Raw genomic sequence first — 19,083 nt, forward strand, 5'->3', positions numbered from 1 at the left:
TGAAAGCCTGGGCCAGAGCTCACCTATCAGAACTGGTGTGTGTCCAGCAGTATAGTAAGCACAAAGGGGACAGGGTGGGAAGTGCTAACAACTGGGGGGGCGGGGAGGGCAAGAAAGGCTTCTGCAGAAGATGGCACCTGAACTACTAGACTGCAGAGGACGTTCCGCTGGCTCCCTCTCAGGGTGCCCCTACACACACTTTCACACACACACTCACAAACACATACACTCACACCTACACACACTCACAAACACACACACGCCCATCTCCACCAAAGGCTCTTAGCAGAACTGGGGGTTTTGACAAAAGGACCTATAAATGCCATTCCGAATTAAAGGAGGGGAGCAGTTTGTGTGTTGGAGGTGAGCCTGAAGGAGGACATGGGAAAACGCCCAGGGATTTCAGCTTTCATTGTCCTTGGTTCAATGGCCAAAGAAATCTCAAGAGAGGCCTCCTAGGGCTGCTGGCCCTGGCTCCAGCTGAAGTGGGGACCAGCTGGAGCTTTCTCAGGCACAGGCAGGGAGCAGGGGCCCTGGGCCCCTCCTGAAGGACCTCAGAGAGGAGCTCCGTGGCCCTCTGTGCCCGGTGCCAAGGTCTCCTGCTAACAAGGAGTTGCCCACCTGGGCTAACTCTCTGGGGCTCTTCAGCCGCCCTCACTTCCCTCCCACCAAAGCCTTGGCCTTCTGCCCGCTCCCCCTTCCACTTAGCCATCACTGGCTCTGCTTCTGCTAAGATCCTGGGATCCTGGACAGTTCAGATGCAGGATCACAGGATTTCCCTTCATGGTACTGTTATTAGCTACAATTTACATAGCACTTTTAGGTCTACAAAGTATTTTCCTTCTATTACCTCATTTGACTCTCACACTAGCCCTGGGGCCAGGTGCTGTTATTATCCCCACGTTATAGATCTACATAGGTAACTGAGGCTGAAGTTGTGATTTGCCCAAGGCATGCTTCCTCGCCTCAGAGATGGCCTAGCCTAGCCCATTCCCCTGATTTTACAGAGAAGGAAACTGAGGCTTAGGGAGAAGTAACATTTCCTCGGTCAGGTTCTGCAGGCAGGAGCCAGGGATGGCTCTCTGCCTTACTCTGGGTGGAAAGAACCATTGGCTGGGCATAGTGGCCCTGGACCCTGGGTTACAGGGCCTGAAGCCTCTGGCCAGAGAGGAGATCCTGGAGCAGCCACTGGGCTACAGGGCCCCCTTGGGAGGATTTAAGGGATCGCTGCACCCCAATATCTCCCCACCATCGCCTGGAACTCCTCAGACTAAAGATTCATTTGGGGTTACAAACGTCCTCTTTTAAAACTCAGATCTCCCTGAGGATTGTAAAAACTCTTATCAGCCTTTCCCACTTAAGGGTGGAATAAATCTAAACCTGTTTTCTTCTGGACAGCAAGTAAAATCTGTCATCATAGCTGACATTTAGAGTTTGAAGGTTTGCAAAGCATTTTACACATCTTCTCATTTGATCCTGTGAGGTAGGAGGCGCTGTTCTTATACCCATTTTACACATAAGGAAACAGGCTGAAAAAGGTTAAATCCACAGCTAGTAAAGGACCCAGGCAGAATGTGAACTCTGTTACCAGGAAGGGGGAAGCTGTTTCAGAGAGAACAGGCCTGAAGGAGACAAGTGGGGTCTTTGAGGGCCAGGGAAGGATCAACTTTCCTATTTTGGAAGATGTGGGAGGCATGGGAGGTGTGTGGGTTGGGGACCTTTGACTCAAGCCCCTATTTTCCTAGGATCTTAGATTTAGAATTACCTTACAACCAGGCACATGAGCAGGTAGCCCTGGCTCAAGGAGGGAGCCCCAGACCACAGTGTGGGCAGGGCTATTGGGGGCAAAGGGGCCCCGTGTGGGCAGTTCTACCCAGGGGGTCTTTGGGGACTAAGAAACTTCCTGGCTAGGCCTTTGGTGTGGTTGGGGCATGGGGGTAGGCGAGGGCTCCAGCATTTCCATAGTTGTCCCCTGTTCATTTTCCTTTGGGTCCCCCACATTGTGCCCTCTATGATCCACATATTGGGTCCCCTCACATCCCAAGTCTTCTCATATCTAGGGACCCCTAATATTCTCTCTCCTTACCCTCTGGAGTCTCCCCTCATCTCCCCAGGATTCTCTCACATTCTGGGATCTCCCACACAAAGCCTGCCCTATGATTTTTTCTCACTCTGGAGGGGGTCTCCCCTCATCCCTGAGAGGCAGACTGTCCAAGGAGCTTCATTAAGGTCTCAGGGGACACGTCCAAAGGCTCAGTCGGCCGAGGGTCTCTGTGGCCTGTGAGAGCTTTGCCCCATGAGGTTCTGGGTCCCAGCTGAGACAGGAGCTGGGCCCCCCGCCCAAGGTGGTCCAAGTTCTGGCCCCTCAGGTCTCCTTTACCCCTTCCTCTGTCCCAGTGTTTTGAGGTTGGGAGTTGACACTCCCCAAGGACCACCATGCCCCCAGACTTCTAGAAGTTGGGGCTAAATTCCAAATCCAGCATCTCCAGAAGCAAAGACCATTAAAAGACTGAGGTGGGGATGGGGGCAGGGATCCCATCAGGTGGTTTGAGGACTCAGTCAGTCCGTGTATATGCTGGGGGGTGAGGCTGTGTCGCAGCCTTGGCTTTCAGTGAATAATTCTAACACATGCTCCCAGGCTGTAGAGGCTGGACTATTGAGGCAGTCCTGACTGGCATGGCCAGGATCTGAACGGTAAAGATGCCCTCCCTGGATCCTGGCCCTGGAAGGTCCCCTTGCAGGTGAGGCTGTGGGCCCAGGCTAGACAGAAGATGCCCCTCTCCCCCTTCCCGGGAAAGGGGTAGAAGGCCCTGGAGTGCTCCACCCAGGAAGGGAAGGCACACAAAGGCCTCCTGGCACTTGGGGCCTGCTGGAGGGAGGTGGGGAAGAGGGGAGCATAGATGGACAGGCTTTTCCGGAAGGTGTGACAGGTACAGAACCAAGTATGGAGCCTCAGAGGTACCAACAGCCAACAGGGCTAGGCTTAGGCCCAGCTAGGCTAGGATCTCAGGACCTACGGGCTGGAAGAGACCCTCCCACTCATCTACTCCAACCCACCGGCTCTGTCAACAAGCATTTATTAATTACCTACTGTATGCAAGGCACTGTGCTAAGTCACAACGCAAGGCAAAAACATCATTCCTGCCTTTAAGACTACATTCCAATGGGAGAAACAATACGCAGATATCTACAAATGTGCCCATTTTACAGAGGAACAAACCACAACAGGTTAGGTGACTCGCCCAAAGTCACACGGGTTGTAAGTAGCACAGCCTGGGTTCAAATTCAGATTCTCTCACTCCTACTGTCCCTACATCCCCAGCCCACAAAGACCCAGCAAGGGCAGCTCTCTTGCAGACACCTACCTCTCTTCCTCATCTCGTTGGGGGGCCCGTGAGGAGCAGGATGCCCCTCCATTCTTCCCCTCCTCCAGCTTACTGATGGCTTCTGTTTTTGTGGAGGGTCCCCATTAGCCAACATCTGGTGATCACTGCTGCCCACTGCAAAGTCAAGTAAATTAAGGGGCAGCTCTGGGGGGTTAGTCCAAGGGTTATTTGTGTGTTTGATCAAGCCCTTGGACAATCTGGTGAACCCTTTTTAAAAGAATGGTTTTTTAAATGCTTAAAATTTATAGAACAAAGAAACCAATTATTTAGAAATATAAGTATCAAAATATTCAAAATTTCAAAATATCAAAAGTTCCAAGGTCATCATGACCTCCTGGCTAAGAACCAGAGAAGAGAGGTTTCCAACTCTGGGGGGGAGGGTGAGCTGGGTTTTGGGGGGCTGGCAGAACCCTAATACCTGCCTGATTGGCTCTTGTCACAAGCCGTTCCCTGTCTCTCCCTCCACTCCAGGAGTCACAGGGTGGTGGTTGGTGAATTTGACCAGGGCTCTGATGTCAAGCACATTCAGGTCCTGAAGTTTGACCAGGTATTACCCAGGTTTGGTGGGAGGGGGAGGGGGAGGGGGAAACTCAACTTTCAGGCTGAGGCCAAGGGTGGCCAAGGGTGTGGCTATCCCCACAAGTAACCCTTGACTTCCAAGCCAGGCTTTAGAATCTTGTGAATGTTTCAGAAGTGGATTAAGCCAACTCTTATCTGATCGCAAATCCCGTTGGACATTTTGAAGGTAATGAGAAGGAACAGCCACAGTCTGATGAGAATCCATTCCATTTGGGGGGAGTCACTGAACGTTCAGAACTCTGCCAATGGCTGTTTCTGTGATCTGTTTTGTTCTGAGAACAGAAGGACCCAGTCAGTCACTCAGTGTGAGATGGCCCCTGCCCTGGACTGAGGAGGGTAAGGGCAATGTGCAGGGCTATATGAGGCTCAGGCATTCCTGAATGGGAAATGGAGCCGTCCCTCTGAGAGGCTCAGTGGGGGCAAGTGTGAGCCCCTGAGTGGATGCTCCCTCCCTGATTCCTGGCCCTCCCCTCAACCCTTTACATCTTCAGTCACCCCAAATGTACCAAAGCCCCCTACAGTAACGACATGGCCTTAGAGAAGCTGGTCACATCTGTCTGATTCTTAGACACTGTTTCCCCCGTCTGCACACCCAGTGCCTATGACTTCTTCCCCAAAGACTCCACTGGGTCACCAGTGGCTTGGGCAGGACCAGTTATGACGGTGAGTGTTCTGTGAAGGACAGGACAAGGCTGAGGCTGCCTCTGCGACCTTGGGCCTCATTCGGACTCGGTGACCCCAGGACCCTTTCCAAGTTGAAATCAGTGAACCAGTGGCAGTCTCAATTTGACACAGAAGCAAAAGGGTCTAGTGGATAGTGCTGGACTTGAAAACTTGAGTTGGTCACTTGTTGTATGATCCTGGTCAGTCACTAAACCCACTCTGCCTTAGTTTCCTCATGTGTAACATGAGGGTAATACAGTCATCCCTTCCACATTGTAACTTTGCCCCTTGTGGTTTTGATACATCGTGGGTTGGCATAAGAAATTAAATGGAAATCTTTTGGGGAGTTTTGCAGGCCACATATGAAGGCCAGCAGATGACACAGAAAAAGTTCAGAAACTCTGAAATGCATCAATGTAGTTTATCCTTTAGTACCATAATTCAGACTCTTCTCTGGCAAGGAGGGCCAAAAATTTTACAGATTTTCCAGATTGGGGGGGCACTGTGCCCCTAACCCACCTGATGTGGAAGGAGTAACTGTAATGACCACTCAAAGTCACTAAGATCAAATCAGATGCTACAGGTAAAGTGCTTTTCAAACCTGAATGCATAATATAAATAATAGCTATTATGTTTATATAGCTATTAAAATCAGTGATTATTAGCTATTACTACATTAAAAAAATATACAAAGTATGTGGAGAAGGAGATTTAGTGACCCTAGCGATATCAAACAGTAGGTACTTAATAAAAGTGAGTTGATTCTCACCTCTCTCTCTCCCCAGGGTGACTCCAGTGGGCCCACTGGATCTTGATGGCCAGTCTCCTGGGGCAACAATGCCTGTGTCCGTTCTAAGCCCGTGGTGTATACCTCTGTGCTGAGCTCCTGACTTGGGTTCCGGAGATGGTAGAGGCCAACTGGGCCCCCAAGGGCAGGGGTAGCCCCACCCATGAAATCTCAAGAAAGCCCACTAGATGGCAGCAGGCTGGCCAACCTTCTTGTTCTGTGTAGACTCAGCTGGGGAGAGGGGGGCACCACGTGCAGTGCTGGTGGCAAGGCCTTCCCTGACCTAAGGAATTCTCTAGACCAGGAATTCCTAACTTTCTTTTGTATCCTGGTCCCCTCTGGCTACCTGGTGAAGCCCACGGATCCCTTCTCAGAACAATATTTTTAAACACATAAAGTAAAATATAGAAGAGTGCAATAAAAACTAATTCTAGTCATAGTTCCAGGTTCGCAGACTTCCAGAAATCTATCTGTGGATCTCAGGTTAAGAATATTTGCTTTAGGGCTGTTCTCTGGAATATTTCTCCCATAACTCTCTATTGGTCCATTTTATGGGGTTGGGGCTCATCAGCTGCAAAAACTGGCCCTGGGCTCACCCACCCACCAAGGACACGGGCAGGGCCACATGTATGAACACACACACATACACCAACCACAGACCCAGGTACAGGCGGACGGGGAGCCCAGGGTGGTTTGGGGGGTGTCTCTGCCCTTCCCCCCCCCCCCCCCAACAACATGCAGGCTGAGACACCCACCGCCCAAGGCCAACAGATTTTCTTCTCGAAAGGTTCTGCCTTAAAGTTTCCTCTTATGGCCACCAGCTCTCCTTACCCTTCTGTTTCTTCCCTTTCCAAAATTACTTCTTGTCTAAGTGGGGGAAGTATTTGAACCCAGCTTCATGGAATCAAAATTTAATACACTTTCCACAGTATTGTAGTGAGAGGTTTGGAAACCACATCATGAAGATGTTGGAAGAATGGGAAATATACCCCAGAGAAGACTTAGGGGGAACATGTGAGCCACCTTCAAATATTTGGAGGGCTGTCATGTAGAAGAGGGATCTTAACACACACACACATATGGTGCTTAATATAAATAAGTACTAAAAGTATGTGTACATGTGTGTAAAATATATATGCTATAAAAGTATCTACATACACTCTGCACACACACGTCCTGCATTCACTGGAAGAACAAACTTTCCCATTTCCCTTGCCTCCTCCGCATTTAGCCAACATCAGCCATACTGTTGACATGGCATCCCCCAACCAGACTCTGAGAACAATATTAGAGGGGTGGATGGGGAATGAACAGAAGGGCAGCTGCCGCCAGGGTGTCTCTGTGGAGGGCACCTGTGCCCACGTCGCTGCCCTCCCAGCCGGAGCCATTAACACCAGAGCTAACAGCTGCTCTGGCCAGCTGCTGGAGAAGGCAATGGGGCTGGTTATTTGCAGTGCCAGGTCATGTGGCTCCCAGTGGTCGGGGGTGGGCAGAGAACTGAGTGAACTTTGTAGCCGGGGATGCCCTTGGACACCAGTGCCAGGATGAGACTGACCCCGTCCAGGGCTTTGGGTCAGAGGCACTCCTCCGTTAGGGCTGATCTTGCCAACCACAGCTGGTGAGAGCTGCCGCCCCTGGCACTCCCCACATTCACCAAAGCTAGCTGCTCTGCCCTGGGGGCCCCGGCTCACCCAAGGCCGCAGGGTCTGGCCAACAGAGGTTGTCCCTCCGCACAGGGCTAAATGACAGAGTTGGGCCCAGATCTTCAGGGGGAGGTGTTTTTGGACACAGCTCCTGCTCAGGGCAGCAGGCCTGGTAATCCCTGGTTTGTTGGTGGCTCAATCATTGCCATTTTTCTACAGACTTTCCCATTCCTTCAGTGCTATCACCTTCCCCTTACCTGTCCTCACCCCCAAGGTAAAAAATGCCCTTTTGCAAATGCCTGTATGTTGTGAGCTCCTCAAAGGCAGGGGCTCTGTCCCTTTTGTCTTTGGAGCCCCAGGGCCTGAGGGCACTTGGTATACAGATGCTCATGTTTATGGGTGGGGGAGGGGATAAGGATTTATGGAGGGCCTACTCTGGCCAGGTAGTATGCTAAACATTTTAGAGAAGATCCCCACACCAACACTGGGAGGAAGGTGTTATTATTATCCCCATTTTACAGTTGAAGAAATGGAGGCAAACAGGTTAAGTGACTTGCTCAGGGTCTCCCAGTTAGGGAGTGTCTGAGGCTGGATTCAAACTCAGGCCTTCCTGACTCCAGGCCTGTGACACCTAGCTCATTTCTGGACTGACACCTGAGCTTTCAGGTCTCATTCACAGGCTCCCAGCTGCCCCTCCTGCCCTGTGGCCCAAAGATCAAGGTGAAGGGTGCAGGCCAGGGTCAGAATTACTGCATGAGGAGTGTGGGGAGCATCTGCCATGGACAGTCTCTGACCCAGATTCTCCAACAGTCTCATTTTACACCCTAATCCTGCCCCCCAGGAGCTTCTTGGTCCTCTGCTCCTCCCCATTCTGGGCCCCAGGGATGGCTCAGAACTTAGAACATCAGGCCTTTCTCTGTTCTCACTCCTAGGCCAGGTGTGTACATTGCCACAATTTAAGCCACATGACCCCAAAACTACTACAGGATGTGTGTGTGAGCCCCCAGACACAAAGCTTCCCACCTTCAGCTCATGAGCCACATCTCCCTGAAAACATTGCCAGCCTCCCCAGGGGCTGCCTGGCTTCAGCTGAAAGGATGCTCTGCTTTCCAGTGTCTGGGGCTTTCCCAGGGCAGCTCAGATGAACACAAAGCCTGCTAGACTCCAAGGCCAACCTCTGTCTAGCTACCAGTCTCCCTGCCTCCCAAGTCTCTCACCCACTGTGGGGCCTCAATTCTGGCTTGTATTCTGCTGGGGGAAATGCTGGCCCCAGACCTGGGTGTCAGGGACAGGAACTTTCACCACCTTCCCTGAGTTTATTTTTTTAAAGAAATAACAGGGTGTGTTGATGGCGGTGCTTCTCCAGCTTTCCCTTAGCTCCCTTTGTTTCCCCAAGGTGTGGGCTGGGTAGGAGGAGAGGGATGCAGGGACCCGGACCCAGACCCCAAATTGCTACTGTCTACCTGGAGGTATTAAACTTGAAGCAGAGCCACGAAGGTCCTACCCCAGGATCCCAGGATCAGAAGGGGCCTTCTCCCACCTCAGCCCACCTCGGCCCACCTCAGTCTGCGCCTGTGATTCAGCCGCATGAGCCGCCTTCTCTTACACACTGCACTTACAGAGGACGTCAGGTCCTTTTTAGTTTGCTGTTGTTGTTTTTTTATTTAAATGTTGACCATTAGTCAATGATTGGAAAATCAATAATGAAAAATAGTTCTTTAGTGTTTTCTCTCTGGCCCTTCCCAGCCACTCAGAACACAGGGTGGCTCACGCTGGTGCTGGTACTGGGAGGGGCTGTGCCTTCCAGAGCAGAGGGAGAGAGAGGGCTGGGCAGAAAGGAGTGGGGCAGGGGATTCGGGCTCTTGTCGGGCCTCCCAGTCTGAGTTAGGCCTCTTGATTCCTGTGGTTTGTTTCTTTTTAAATATGTACAAATTCATTTACAGTCTGTGGCCACAGGGAATCGACTCCCCCACACCCTGTGGACTGAGTCACTCAAAAGCTACAGCTCCCACCCCACCCGCCGTGTTGCAGGCAAGGCCTCCTCAGGCCGCGGCCAGCTGGCCCAGGACCCGCCTGAACTGCTGAGTGCTCTGGCCCAGCTCCTTCACTCGGTCCACCATGTCCTGGGCGGCTGTGGGGGAGGGGTACTGCAGGGCTGCCGTCTTGGTGGTCACCACAATCTCCTTGAGCATGTCGCACAGGAGGTTGCTGTAGTGGGTCACTTGGCTCCGGACGTCCGGGGCCTTGGCTTGGCGGGACAAGGTGTCGCCGATGAACACCAGCTTGTGGGCGCTGAGGATGACAAACTTGCTGTGGGCTACAAAGATCTTGGGGGGCTGGTTGGTGGCCACAGCGGTGAAGAAGGCATCCACAGCGTTGGTTAAGGTGGTCAGGTTGGCCTCGCACTGCTCTAGGTAGAACAGCAGCAGCTGCCGGTCCGAGGGCCCCAGGCCCCCCGGCCGCCCCGGGGCCAGGGGCTGAGAGGGCGTCCAGTTGGAGAGGTCGTGATCGATGGGCCGAGACACCTCCTGCTGCAGACGCTCAAACTGCTTCAGCTGGTGGGAAGAGAAGGAAGCCATGAAGCAAGCTGGCGGGGGCTGCAGAGGCTTGTCTCGGGTCTCTGGGGCCAGACCCCGGGCATCCTACCACCCACTACAAGGCCCTTTCACAACCATCATCTCCATGTGACCAAAGCTCTGGCACAGCCAGGGCAGGTATCACATCCCACTGCAAAGATGGAGAAGGAAGCTCTCAGCCGCCCAAGGTCAATGGTGTGGCCTGGGCAGGGCACCTTCTCCTTCTAAGCTGTATGAACGAGGACGCGGTTTGGGAGAGCGGGAGGGCCCCCGTGTGAGCCTGGGCCAGCTGCTCATGCCCACAGAGAGCAGGGAGCAGACTCACACTGTCCTAGCCCGCTGCTGTGGTCCCTGCAGCCAGGAGCCCGCAGGGCTGGGCTCGGCCACTCACCTGCTGCTGTTCCAGCTGGCCTTTCCCCTGCCCAATGATGCTCCCCCTCTCTAGCAGCTCCTTCTGGGTTTTCTCAAATTCTTCCTTGCCCTAGGAGGGAGGGAGGCAGGTGAGGACGGTGAGGATGGCCCGGCTGCCCCACGGGGCTGCCTCTCAGCCCCCAGCCTCCGAGCACACCAAGGTTACAGGGCTACACTGTCCAGGTCTGGACGGTGAAGCCCAATGTGTGACCACAAGGGGGCAATCGCAGCCCACAACCGAATCTTCACTTGGGAAAAACCCCAAGGACTGTTTCCCAGCCCTAGCCCAGAGGGGCGGAATTCCCCGGCTTCCCCCAAGCCTCCATGACCTCACAGGAGTCTCTTCCCCAGCTCCCCTGCTGGGCCCTATTTGGGGCTTCCACTCTGCTTTCCTCAGGGGCGAGGGCCCCCCTAGTGCTGGACAGGGGGTCCAGGAGGGTGGCGGGGTGGTGGGTGGGCTCAGTTTGGCTTCCCCCACGGGGCCCAAAACAAGCTGGTCTGAACAGGAGGAAGCAGGAGGTGGAACCTGGCAGATGGCCCCCCAGAAGCTAGGGAGGGTCCTTGGGGGCAGGGGTCTTGTCTCTGACTCTATCCCCAGGCACAGTGCTCCATGTACTCCACACAAGGAGAGCCCGGGAGCCCAGAGGCCCAGCTAACCCCCAGCCTAGAGGCACCTGGATCTGAGGATGCGCAGCCCAGACCGTCCCAGTGCCCTCCCCACCCATCATCCCAGGGGCCTGTCCCTCTGTCAGGCTGTCTAGGGACCCTGCTGGCCTGGCTCTGGGGTGGGGCGATCTGTACAGAGACAGAGGGCAGACAGGGACGGAGGAGGCTTGGGACATCCCACATCACAGCTCCCTTCTGATGTGGCACTCAGAGGCTCTCCCTGGGCAGCCCGGCCTTAGCAGCTTCCCCTTTGCTCCAGGGCACCCATGGAGGGCACCTGGGGCTCTACCAAACTCACCTGGCCCCTGGCACGCCCACATACCTGTAGATGGACGTAGTCGTAATCCTCCATCCAGCCTTCCTCACCGTTCTCATACTGCCCATCGGGGGAGTCCTGCGCTGTGAACTTGGGAGGGGAGGGCAGAGGCCTCGACTGGATGCTGTTGGCCTTGTCCGAGGGGGTTCCAGTGGTTGGGGGTGGGGGGGGCTGGGGGTAGTGGCCGGGGGGAGGTGCCGGCTGGCTCCCCACCTCGGGGCCAGCCCCATTGGACGGTTTTGTCCTTTTGAAGAGCAGCGAAGCATTGCCGTGTAAGAAAGAAGCCAGCTGCTTGGTGTCATCCGGGACGCCGCGGGAGCACGTGACAAAGCGGTCCAGGCTGTCAGGTGCTCCTGCGGGCTGCCCCCCCACCAAGGAGCTCAGCGCCCACTGGCAGCTGTCCAAGGTCTGACTATGCGCCAGAAGCGTCTGGTACACGTCCTCCATCTTCTGGAGCTGTCTGCTGAGTTTGGCGTGAAGGGCGCGGTCCGTGGAGTGGGCGGCATTGCCCACGGCCCCTCGGGCAAACTCCAGCAGTTCCCGCACGGCGCCCTTCACCTCCCCCACCGCAGCCTGCAGGCTGGGAATCTGGGGCTCCAGCAGCTCAGGGTCCCGCCAGCCGCTGCCACTGATGAAGGACATGAGGTGGGCCACGGACACGCTCACGCCGTGCTGCAGCTTGGCCAGCATCTCCATGGCAGCATCCAGGTCCATGGGCAACGGCTCCCTGCCGGCGGCTGTCTCCTTCACCGGGACCACGTCAAGGGAGGAGGAGGACAGGTTGCTGCGGGTGCTGCCGGTACTCGAGGCTGACAGACGCTTGCCATCGGCCCGGGGCTCTCGGTCAGCCTGCGGCGGTATGTCGTACACGCTCTCCCCATCGGCCTCCAGAGAAGCAGCCCGGCTGCTGGCCAAGGCCAGGTCCCGAGGAACATCATACACGGACCCCGCGGGGCCGGGGCCCAGCTTGCGCAGGCCAGGAGGCACGTCATAGATCTCCTGGGATGGAGCTGTAGCAGGTGTGCCCTTGCCAGCAGGCGGGGGGACATCGTAGACGTCATCCGCAGGGTACGGGTCTGTGGCAGGGATGGGCGAGGGTGCCAGGATCAGTGGGTGCCGGGCAGGATCGAAGGGCTTGGGTTTCAAGAAGGCGGGGGGCACATCATAGGTCTCTTCCCGCAAGGGTCCATCGGGCACATCCTTGCTCACAGATGGGGGAATATCATATACCTGGAAGGTAAGGGGAGAGACTGTCAGGGTCCTGCGCTTCTGGGAAGCCTAAGGCCAGAGGGTACATTCCAGACAGTGGGGACCACCAAAGGCACCACCCGTGCCAAAGGCGAGGAGGCCGCGATCTATGAGAAGGGAGCTATGCAAGCAAACACACCTGGGCATGCATGTGTGTGCAGAGGGACATGTGTGACATGCCTGCAGAGGTGAGGCTATACATGGCACATGCATGTATACCATAGGAAGATCCAAGGCAGGGCTGCTCACCCCCTCCACTACCTTTGTCATCATTTCACTGCTTGTGACCTCAGTTTCCCTCTCTGCTAGATCCCTTGTCCTAGGGCAGCTAGGTGGCACAGTGAATAGAGCACCGGCCCTGGAGTCAGGAGGACCTGAGTTCAAATGTGGCCTCAGACACCTAATACTAGCTGTGTGACCTTGGGCAAGTCACTTAACCCCAATTGCCCTGTCTTCTCCCCTCCAAAAACACACACACACAAAAAGATCCCTTGTCCAACAGGTACCAGACAGCTCTAAATCCTTATCAGTCTACAGACAGACACCTCCAGAGCCCGCACAGGCTAAGACCAGGCCTGCCGGGAGGGGGACTACACAAAGGACCACCATCTCACTCACCGTATGGTGGTTTGGTGGCTGCAGGCTCTTCTCCACGCTGGGGGGCACATCATAGATGTCCAGGGAGGGGTCCCGACTGTTGGGGCCCTTGACAGCCATGGGGGGAGTGTCATACACCTGCCAGGAGAAAGCCCATGGTTAAGGCAGTGCCCTCTTCCCCCCCCCCCCCCCCCCCCCCAGTCCCTGCCCCTGCTGACTGGGGACGAGGACACGCGCATCCCCAGGGGAGTAAAGAACTAGAGAGGCTAGGGCGTGGAGGGGACCCCCCAGGAAGGGGCCCCTCCCCAGGCCCAGGCATCCTTACCTCCTGGCTATACTGGCTGGGGAGCAGGCCCCTGACGGGGGGGACATCATAGATTTCCTGCGCCCCTGATGACAAGAGGTGCCTCGGAATGTCGTACTCGTCCTGCTCGGGCTTGGCTGATTCATAGACGTAGGCCTGCCCGACTCGTGTGGGCACCACCACCTGAGGAAGCAGGGAAAGTGAGATCAGCAATCAAGCAACAAAGAAAGACCGCCAAGACGGCCGGGCACCAGCACGGTGCCAGGGTGAACCTCAAAATCTCAGGCATCAAAGGAGCCAGATAAAGGTGTAATTGGGAAATAGTTAACAAAATAAAAATACAACACAACAAAGCCCAGGCTAATTAAGGCGCAGCTTGCAGAGAGCAGCCCTCATTTCTGAGTCTGACATCACCAATCTAGGGCCCCAAGACCCTCCCCTGGGAACCTGTCCCAAGCAGTCAGGCTGTGCTAGAAGATGCCCAGTGAAGACGCTGCTGGGGCAGCCGGCAGAGAAGCACCGGCCACCCCCAGGTCCTTCACATTCCAGGGCAGGCCCCTTTGGGAAAGAGATTATTTCCTTTTTGTCTACAGGGCCTTGAACAGTGCCTGGAATGTGGGAGAAGCTGAGTAAATGCTCAATTATTAACAACTAGAATAGCTTGGCCCAAGGGCCCCACAACCAGGAAAGGGCAGGGGCAGGATTCAAACCCAGAGCATGCAGAGTCAGGGGAAGACTTGAGGGTATGACTGTATCTCCAGCAGTGGGAAAAGCAATGACAAAAGACACAAAAGCTGGGATGAGGGTTTGGATCAGCCATCCTGGGAAGGGCCTTGGATGTCATGGACAGAAGATGATGCTCCCTTGCCCCCCACGTAAGATCAACCCTTGGACAAACCCACTTTCCCAAAGGGCAGCTGGCTGCCTTCTGCTGACTGGGCTGCTCCTGGCCAGAGCAGGAAGGGAGGCTGTGGTTCCTGCCTCTCGGCTCCCGCCCTCCCAGGAACCTTGGGACTGGCCAGGCAAGTGCTCCTGGGCCACTCAGGCTGAGCCGGGAAGGAAACATAGCCTGGACAACAGGACTCGGGCACTTCCTTCCAGCTCAGGGTGGCCCAGGGTCAGGCACAAATGCTGCCCCCTCCCAGCAGTGCTTTGTGGGGTGAACTTCCTCCCCACTCTAGTCCGGGTACAACTCCCCCTCTCAGACACAGTAAGGAAGGAGTCTGGACGAACATACATCAGTGTGTTCAAAGGAGCTATGTGTGAAGCACTCAGCCTAAACTGGGGGTGGGGGTAGGGATGGCAAATCCCCTGAAAACCTCCTCTTCAGCGTGGGAAGTCATGGACCCTCCCTCAGTTTCCTCTCTCTGTAAAAGGAGAGTGGCCTGAGCTCATAAACAACCTCGGGCTAGGTCACCAAAGCCTTCAGATGACCTGCTCTGACAAACAAAAAGCACCTGATTCGTCGGAGCCAGAATGCGCGCTCTCAATCTGTAATTCACATAGCACTTGTTCAGCTGCCTGTGACCGACCCACTGGAGATCCAGAAGAGTCAGCTCCTTAACCGCTTCAAACATTAACGACCTCGTCCGCCATATCAAAGAGCAAAGGTAAACTTCCTTCTATATAGTAACTGTTTATTAAACACCTACTGTGTGCAGTGCTTATAAAATACCTACTGCGTGTAAGACACAAACACCTAAGACTAATACACAACACAAGACAGGACCCTGAGGGCTAGGAGGAATCTAATTTTACAGATGCGGAAACTGAGGCTGAGACAGGTGGTGGCACCAGCAGAAAGTGGAAGAGCCTGAATCTGCACCCAAGGCCTGACTCTAACCAGGATAGTCTAATGCACCCAGAGCTTTCCTGAGGGAGAGGTTCCAGCCTCTGGCCTGTCACCAATTCTTTTTTTTTTTTTGGGGGGGGGGGTGTTTAGGGCAGTCAGGGTTAAGTGACTTGCCCAAGGTCACATGGCCAGTAAGGGTCAAGTGTCTGAGGCCAGATTTGTACTCAGGTTCCCCTGACTCCAGGGCCAGGGCTCTATTCACTGTGCCACATAGTCGCCCCAATTGTCACCCATTCTCAATTGGCAGAGGCACATTAACAAGGTCCTCTAGAAACCCCACCCACCCTGACCCCTGCTGAAAGGGAGGGTTCTGCCCCAAAAACCCCCACACTCGAGCCAGGGAAAGGAGCCCCTCCCAGTGTGACTGAAGGACAGGGAGATCACCAGCCCAGCACCTATCAGACCACTGCTGACCCTGAGCTGAGGTAAGGCAGGGGATTAAACTGCCTCAAACTACTCTAGCCAATACAAGACAGCAGGCATTCACTGGGTGCTGTAGCAGAGGGAGCCTGGGCCTGGAGTTAGGAATACTCGAATTCAAATCCAGCCTCAGACACTGACTGCTGGTGTGACCCTGGGCAAGTCACTTAATCTCTGAGATAAAATGTTAGGCCCCAGGCCAGGCATACAGCTGGCTCCCTTATTCCTTATGGGACCTGTCCAAAGTCACTCAGCTAACTAAGAACAGATGCCCCTGACTCGAGGCCCAGCACACTATCCCCTGGGCTGCCCAGCTGCAGGAAATAGAGCCGTGGGTGTCCAGGAGGTAATGGGGGACAGAACCTGGCACAAAGGGCCCTGAGAAAGCCCCTCCTACCAGAGCTACCCCCACAGAGAAGGGGTTGCAGATGGCTCCCAAGCCCCCTCCCACTCAGAGGTTCTGTGACAATGGGAAGCACCAGGAGCAGACCACCCAGGAGGTGGTGCCTCACAAGGCCACCTGGGCGGTCTGGCCGGGAAGCACCTCCACGTCCCAGCTGCCCAGGATGACTGACACCGGCCAAGACTGGAAAAGGCTCCCCAGTGCTTCTGCAATGACCGCAGCAGGGGCTGCCTTAGGGCAGGGCTGAGATAAGCGGCCTTGGCTTGGGTCCTGACTCTGCTCCTCACTAGCAGGGGACCTCTCTATGCCTGTCATTTCCTCTTCTGTAACACAAGGGGTTGAAGGGGATGGTCTCTGAGGTTCTTTCCAACTCTAAATCTGTGAGTCTATGGACTCCATGCTGCTTTGTAAAGAATGGACCCTCATGTGGCCTGCCACACCCAACCAGGAGTCACTGGCTGGAATGCCCCTCAGCTCTGGGACGCCACACACCAACAGGTGAGGGTGGTCTCTGTGTGTGGGCGGGTGGCAGAGGGCACGGAGAACTCCTCAGGGTCAGGATGTAACAGATGTGCCAGACCAGGGAAGCTTTCTGGGACCAGGTGAGGACTGAAGGGGGGACCCAGAAGATTTGGAGAGACAGAGAGGAAAAGCAAGAGGGCAGAGGAATCCCAGGGTGGCTCAGGGGAAGCGTGGGAGCCAGTCTGGATACAGGATAAAGTATGGAGAGCAGGGGGCTTGGGTTAGGATTCCACAGGATCCCGGAGCCACAAGCCGAGGCAGAAGGGACACTGAGCCCAGACCTCTTATTTTACAGTCACAGAGGTACTCGGGGTGCAGCCAAGATCTGAATGCAGGGCTCCAACACCAAAGCCAGACAACTGTGACGTCTGGGACATTGGCTGTCACCTCCCACCTCTGGCTCACAGTTTTCTCATCCTGAAAACATAGTGGTTGAGGCAGACCAGGGAGGCCGGGAAAATCTTTTTCTTTCTTTCTGTTTTTTGGAGGCAGTCAGAGTTAAGTGATTTGCCCAAGGTCATACAACTATAAGTGTCTGATGCTAGATTTGAACTCAGTCCCACTGACTCCAGGGCTGGTGCTCTGTCCACTGCACCACACCACCCAGCTGCTCCAAGAAGTGAAAATGTTCTTTAAAACATCTGGATAATTGTATTTCAGCACAGTTGGTTTCTTTTATAATCCTATGCATTTTATTTTGTGCACTTAATAGTAAGATTTTGAGGGGGGAGGTGTCCTTAGGTTTCTCTGGCTTGTGACCCAAGGGTCTATGACTTAAGAAAGGTGACCCTCCCCTGACAGATCCAGGAAGGCCCCATCTGGCTGCCCTCCCTGCTCTGAATCCGACCACACTATGGCACTTAACACTGACTGACTGACAGTCACTGTGTTATTATTCTAAAGAAGGCAGAACCTAGAGACAATGAGGACTCCCAGCTCCCCCTTCTCCTGGAGAGGGGGGCGCTGGTGACTGCAGAGTAAGGCCCAGGCCTGATGCCACCAGACACTAGGGCTCCCCTAGTTTTGCTCAACTACTTTCTGTGTTACAAGGAAAAGCTCATATGGTTGGGGATGAAAGGTGTATATCCCCAAATGAGTGAAGTCAAGTCAAAAGGCACAAAGAAGACCCGAAATAAAGGGGAAAAAGCCAGACACAGTCCCTGCCCTCCAGCAGTCTGTAAAATGTCTGGAGAATGGAGAGCAGCCCTAGGAGCCCTCCCTCAAAGCAGCAGGAGCCAAGGGCCAAATGAAGGTGGACCCACAGAAGCTACGGGGCAAAGAGAGGATCCTTGTGGGTCAGGAAGTCAGGAAATACTCAAGTGAGGGGAGAGCCACGTGGGGCTGGAAGGGCAACCTCATGAGGGCAGGGCCCTGAGCACCATTCCCATTCACTACTGGTTCCCTTTCTAAGGGCTCAGCCAAGGCCCTCCCTCCCTCTGGGCCTCAGTGTCCTTATGTGGTAAATGGTGCAGCTGGAGAGTCAGCCCGAGTTCTCTTCCAACTGTGAAGCTCTGTCTTGCCTGATCAAAGCTGCCATAAGCTGCCTGGGGACAGAGTGGCACAATGACACATTTGCTTCAGGGGAGAGATCACAACTGGCATAGAGTCTGCCCACCTCCCTCCATGTGCCAGGCAGCCCAGGGAATTCACCCAGCAGCACTGGTGGCAGAAAGCCTGGCCAGCTATCAGGGATTCCAGGTGTCCCTCCAAAGGGGGCCAGATGGAAGGAAGGGCCTTTTGCCAGCAGACAGGGAGCCCTGAGCCCCACACTGCGTCAGCCATCTGAGCCCACCAGGACCAGGAGCTGGCAGCATCCCCCTTATTTATCTGCACATGCACAGGAGGGAGGCTGCCACCAGGCCCTGGATTCTCTCCCAGGGAGCACAGAGGTCTCTGAAGTGTGCCTAACACAGCACTCCTGGAAAGAGGTAAGCAAAGGAACATGGAGCCCTGGACACACAACAGGACACAAAGTTGCCTGGGCTGTAGCCAAGAAGGGGGTGTCTGATGTGATTCTCTAAGTACTGGTCCAGCTCAGCTTTCCAGTCCATGGGGCTAGGCCCCACTCTGGGAGAGAAAGGGGTTTTGTTCCTTAAAGAGGGAGGTTTGACTGTGGGGCCAGCAACTTGGCCTGGACTGAACTGGGGAGAGGGAAGGGGGAGGAAGGGCAGCCCCTGGCACATTTAAATTCAGGTGCCTCGGAACACATTCCCAGTAAGCAGAGGGGCCCTGCTCACACTATGGACCCGAGTGATCCCAAAGGGCTGGAGATTTTGGAAGTTGCTGTTAAGACAACAGCCCTCAGCCCCCACCCAAGCCCTATGCCACTTTCCCCTCCGTGCTTCCTATGACCTCTCAGTCACAGCACCCCAAGAACCCTACAGAGACGAATGTTCATTTGCATGTCTGAGGGTGGTGTCAAGGTCAGAAGTGGGCCTTCGGGCACAAGAGTCATGGAGTCAGTGCACATATGTACACGTCCATGTATCCCACCGAGTCAGAAACACATCAGGCCAACCCTGGTCCAGCCCCCACAGGAACACAGAGTTAGCCCCTGGAAATCTGGTGCCTCTGTCCCCCTGCCTGCCCTTAGCACAGACTCACTCCAGTTACTGCCAACTTCCCCAGCCAGGCCCACGTCACCGTCCATTAAGCAGATCTGGTGTTTGGCAGTGCATCGCCTGATGACGCACTTACCCTCCCTGTTCCC

General features: G+C 54.8%; 1 protein-coding gene across 2 annotated transcripts in view; it reads right to left on the minus strand.

Annotated features, from left to right (window-relative positions):
- Window positions 1-8,693: 8,693 nt before the first annotated feature.
- BCAR1 (BCAR1 scaffold protein, Cas family member) overlaps window positions 8,694-19,083 on the minus strand; it is a 112,105-nt gene continuing 101,715 nt past the window's right edge. For both annotated transcript variants that reach the window (XM_069087680.1, XM_069087679.1), the window contains exons 3-7: window positions 13,198-13,359; window positions 12,894-13,010; window positions 11,034-12,257; window positions 10,026-10,115; window positions 8,694-9,613 (exon numbers count right to left, since the gene is read on the minus strand). In XM_069087680.1, the coding sequence (XP_068943781.1) occupies window positions 9,101-9,613; window positions 10,026-10,115; window positions 11,034-12,257; window positions 12,894-13,010; window positions 13,198-13,359 (2,106 nt within the window). In that variant the 3' untranslated portion in view covers window positions 8,694-9,100. The remainder of the gene's footprint in view (window positions 9,614-10,025; window positions 10,116-11,033; window positions 12,258-12,893; window positions 13,011-13,197; window positions 13,360-19,083) is intronic.

This window comes from Petaurus breviceps, unplaced genomic scaffold, assembly GCF_028583685.1.
Source record: "Petaurus breviceps papuanus isolate PSGF00001 unplaced genomic scaffold, PetGlider_PUasm1.0 182, whole genome shotgun sequence".
NCBI classification, from domain to species: Eukaryota; Metazoa; Chordata; class Mammalia; order Diprotodontia; family Petauridae; genus Petaurus; species Petaurus breviceps.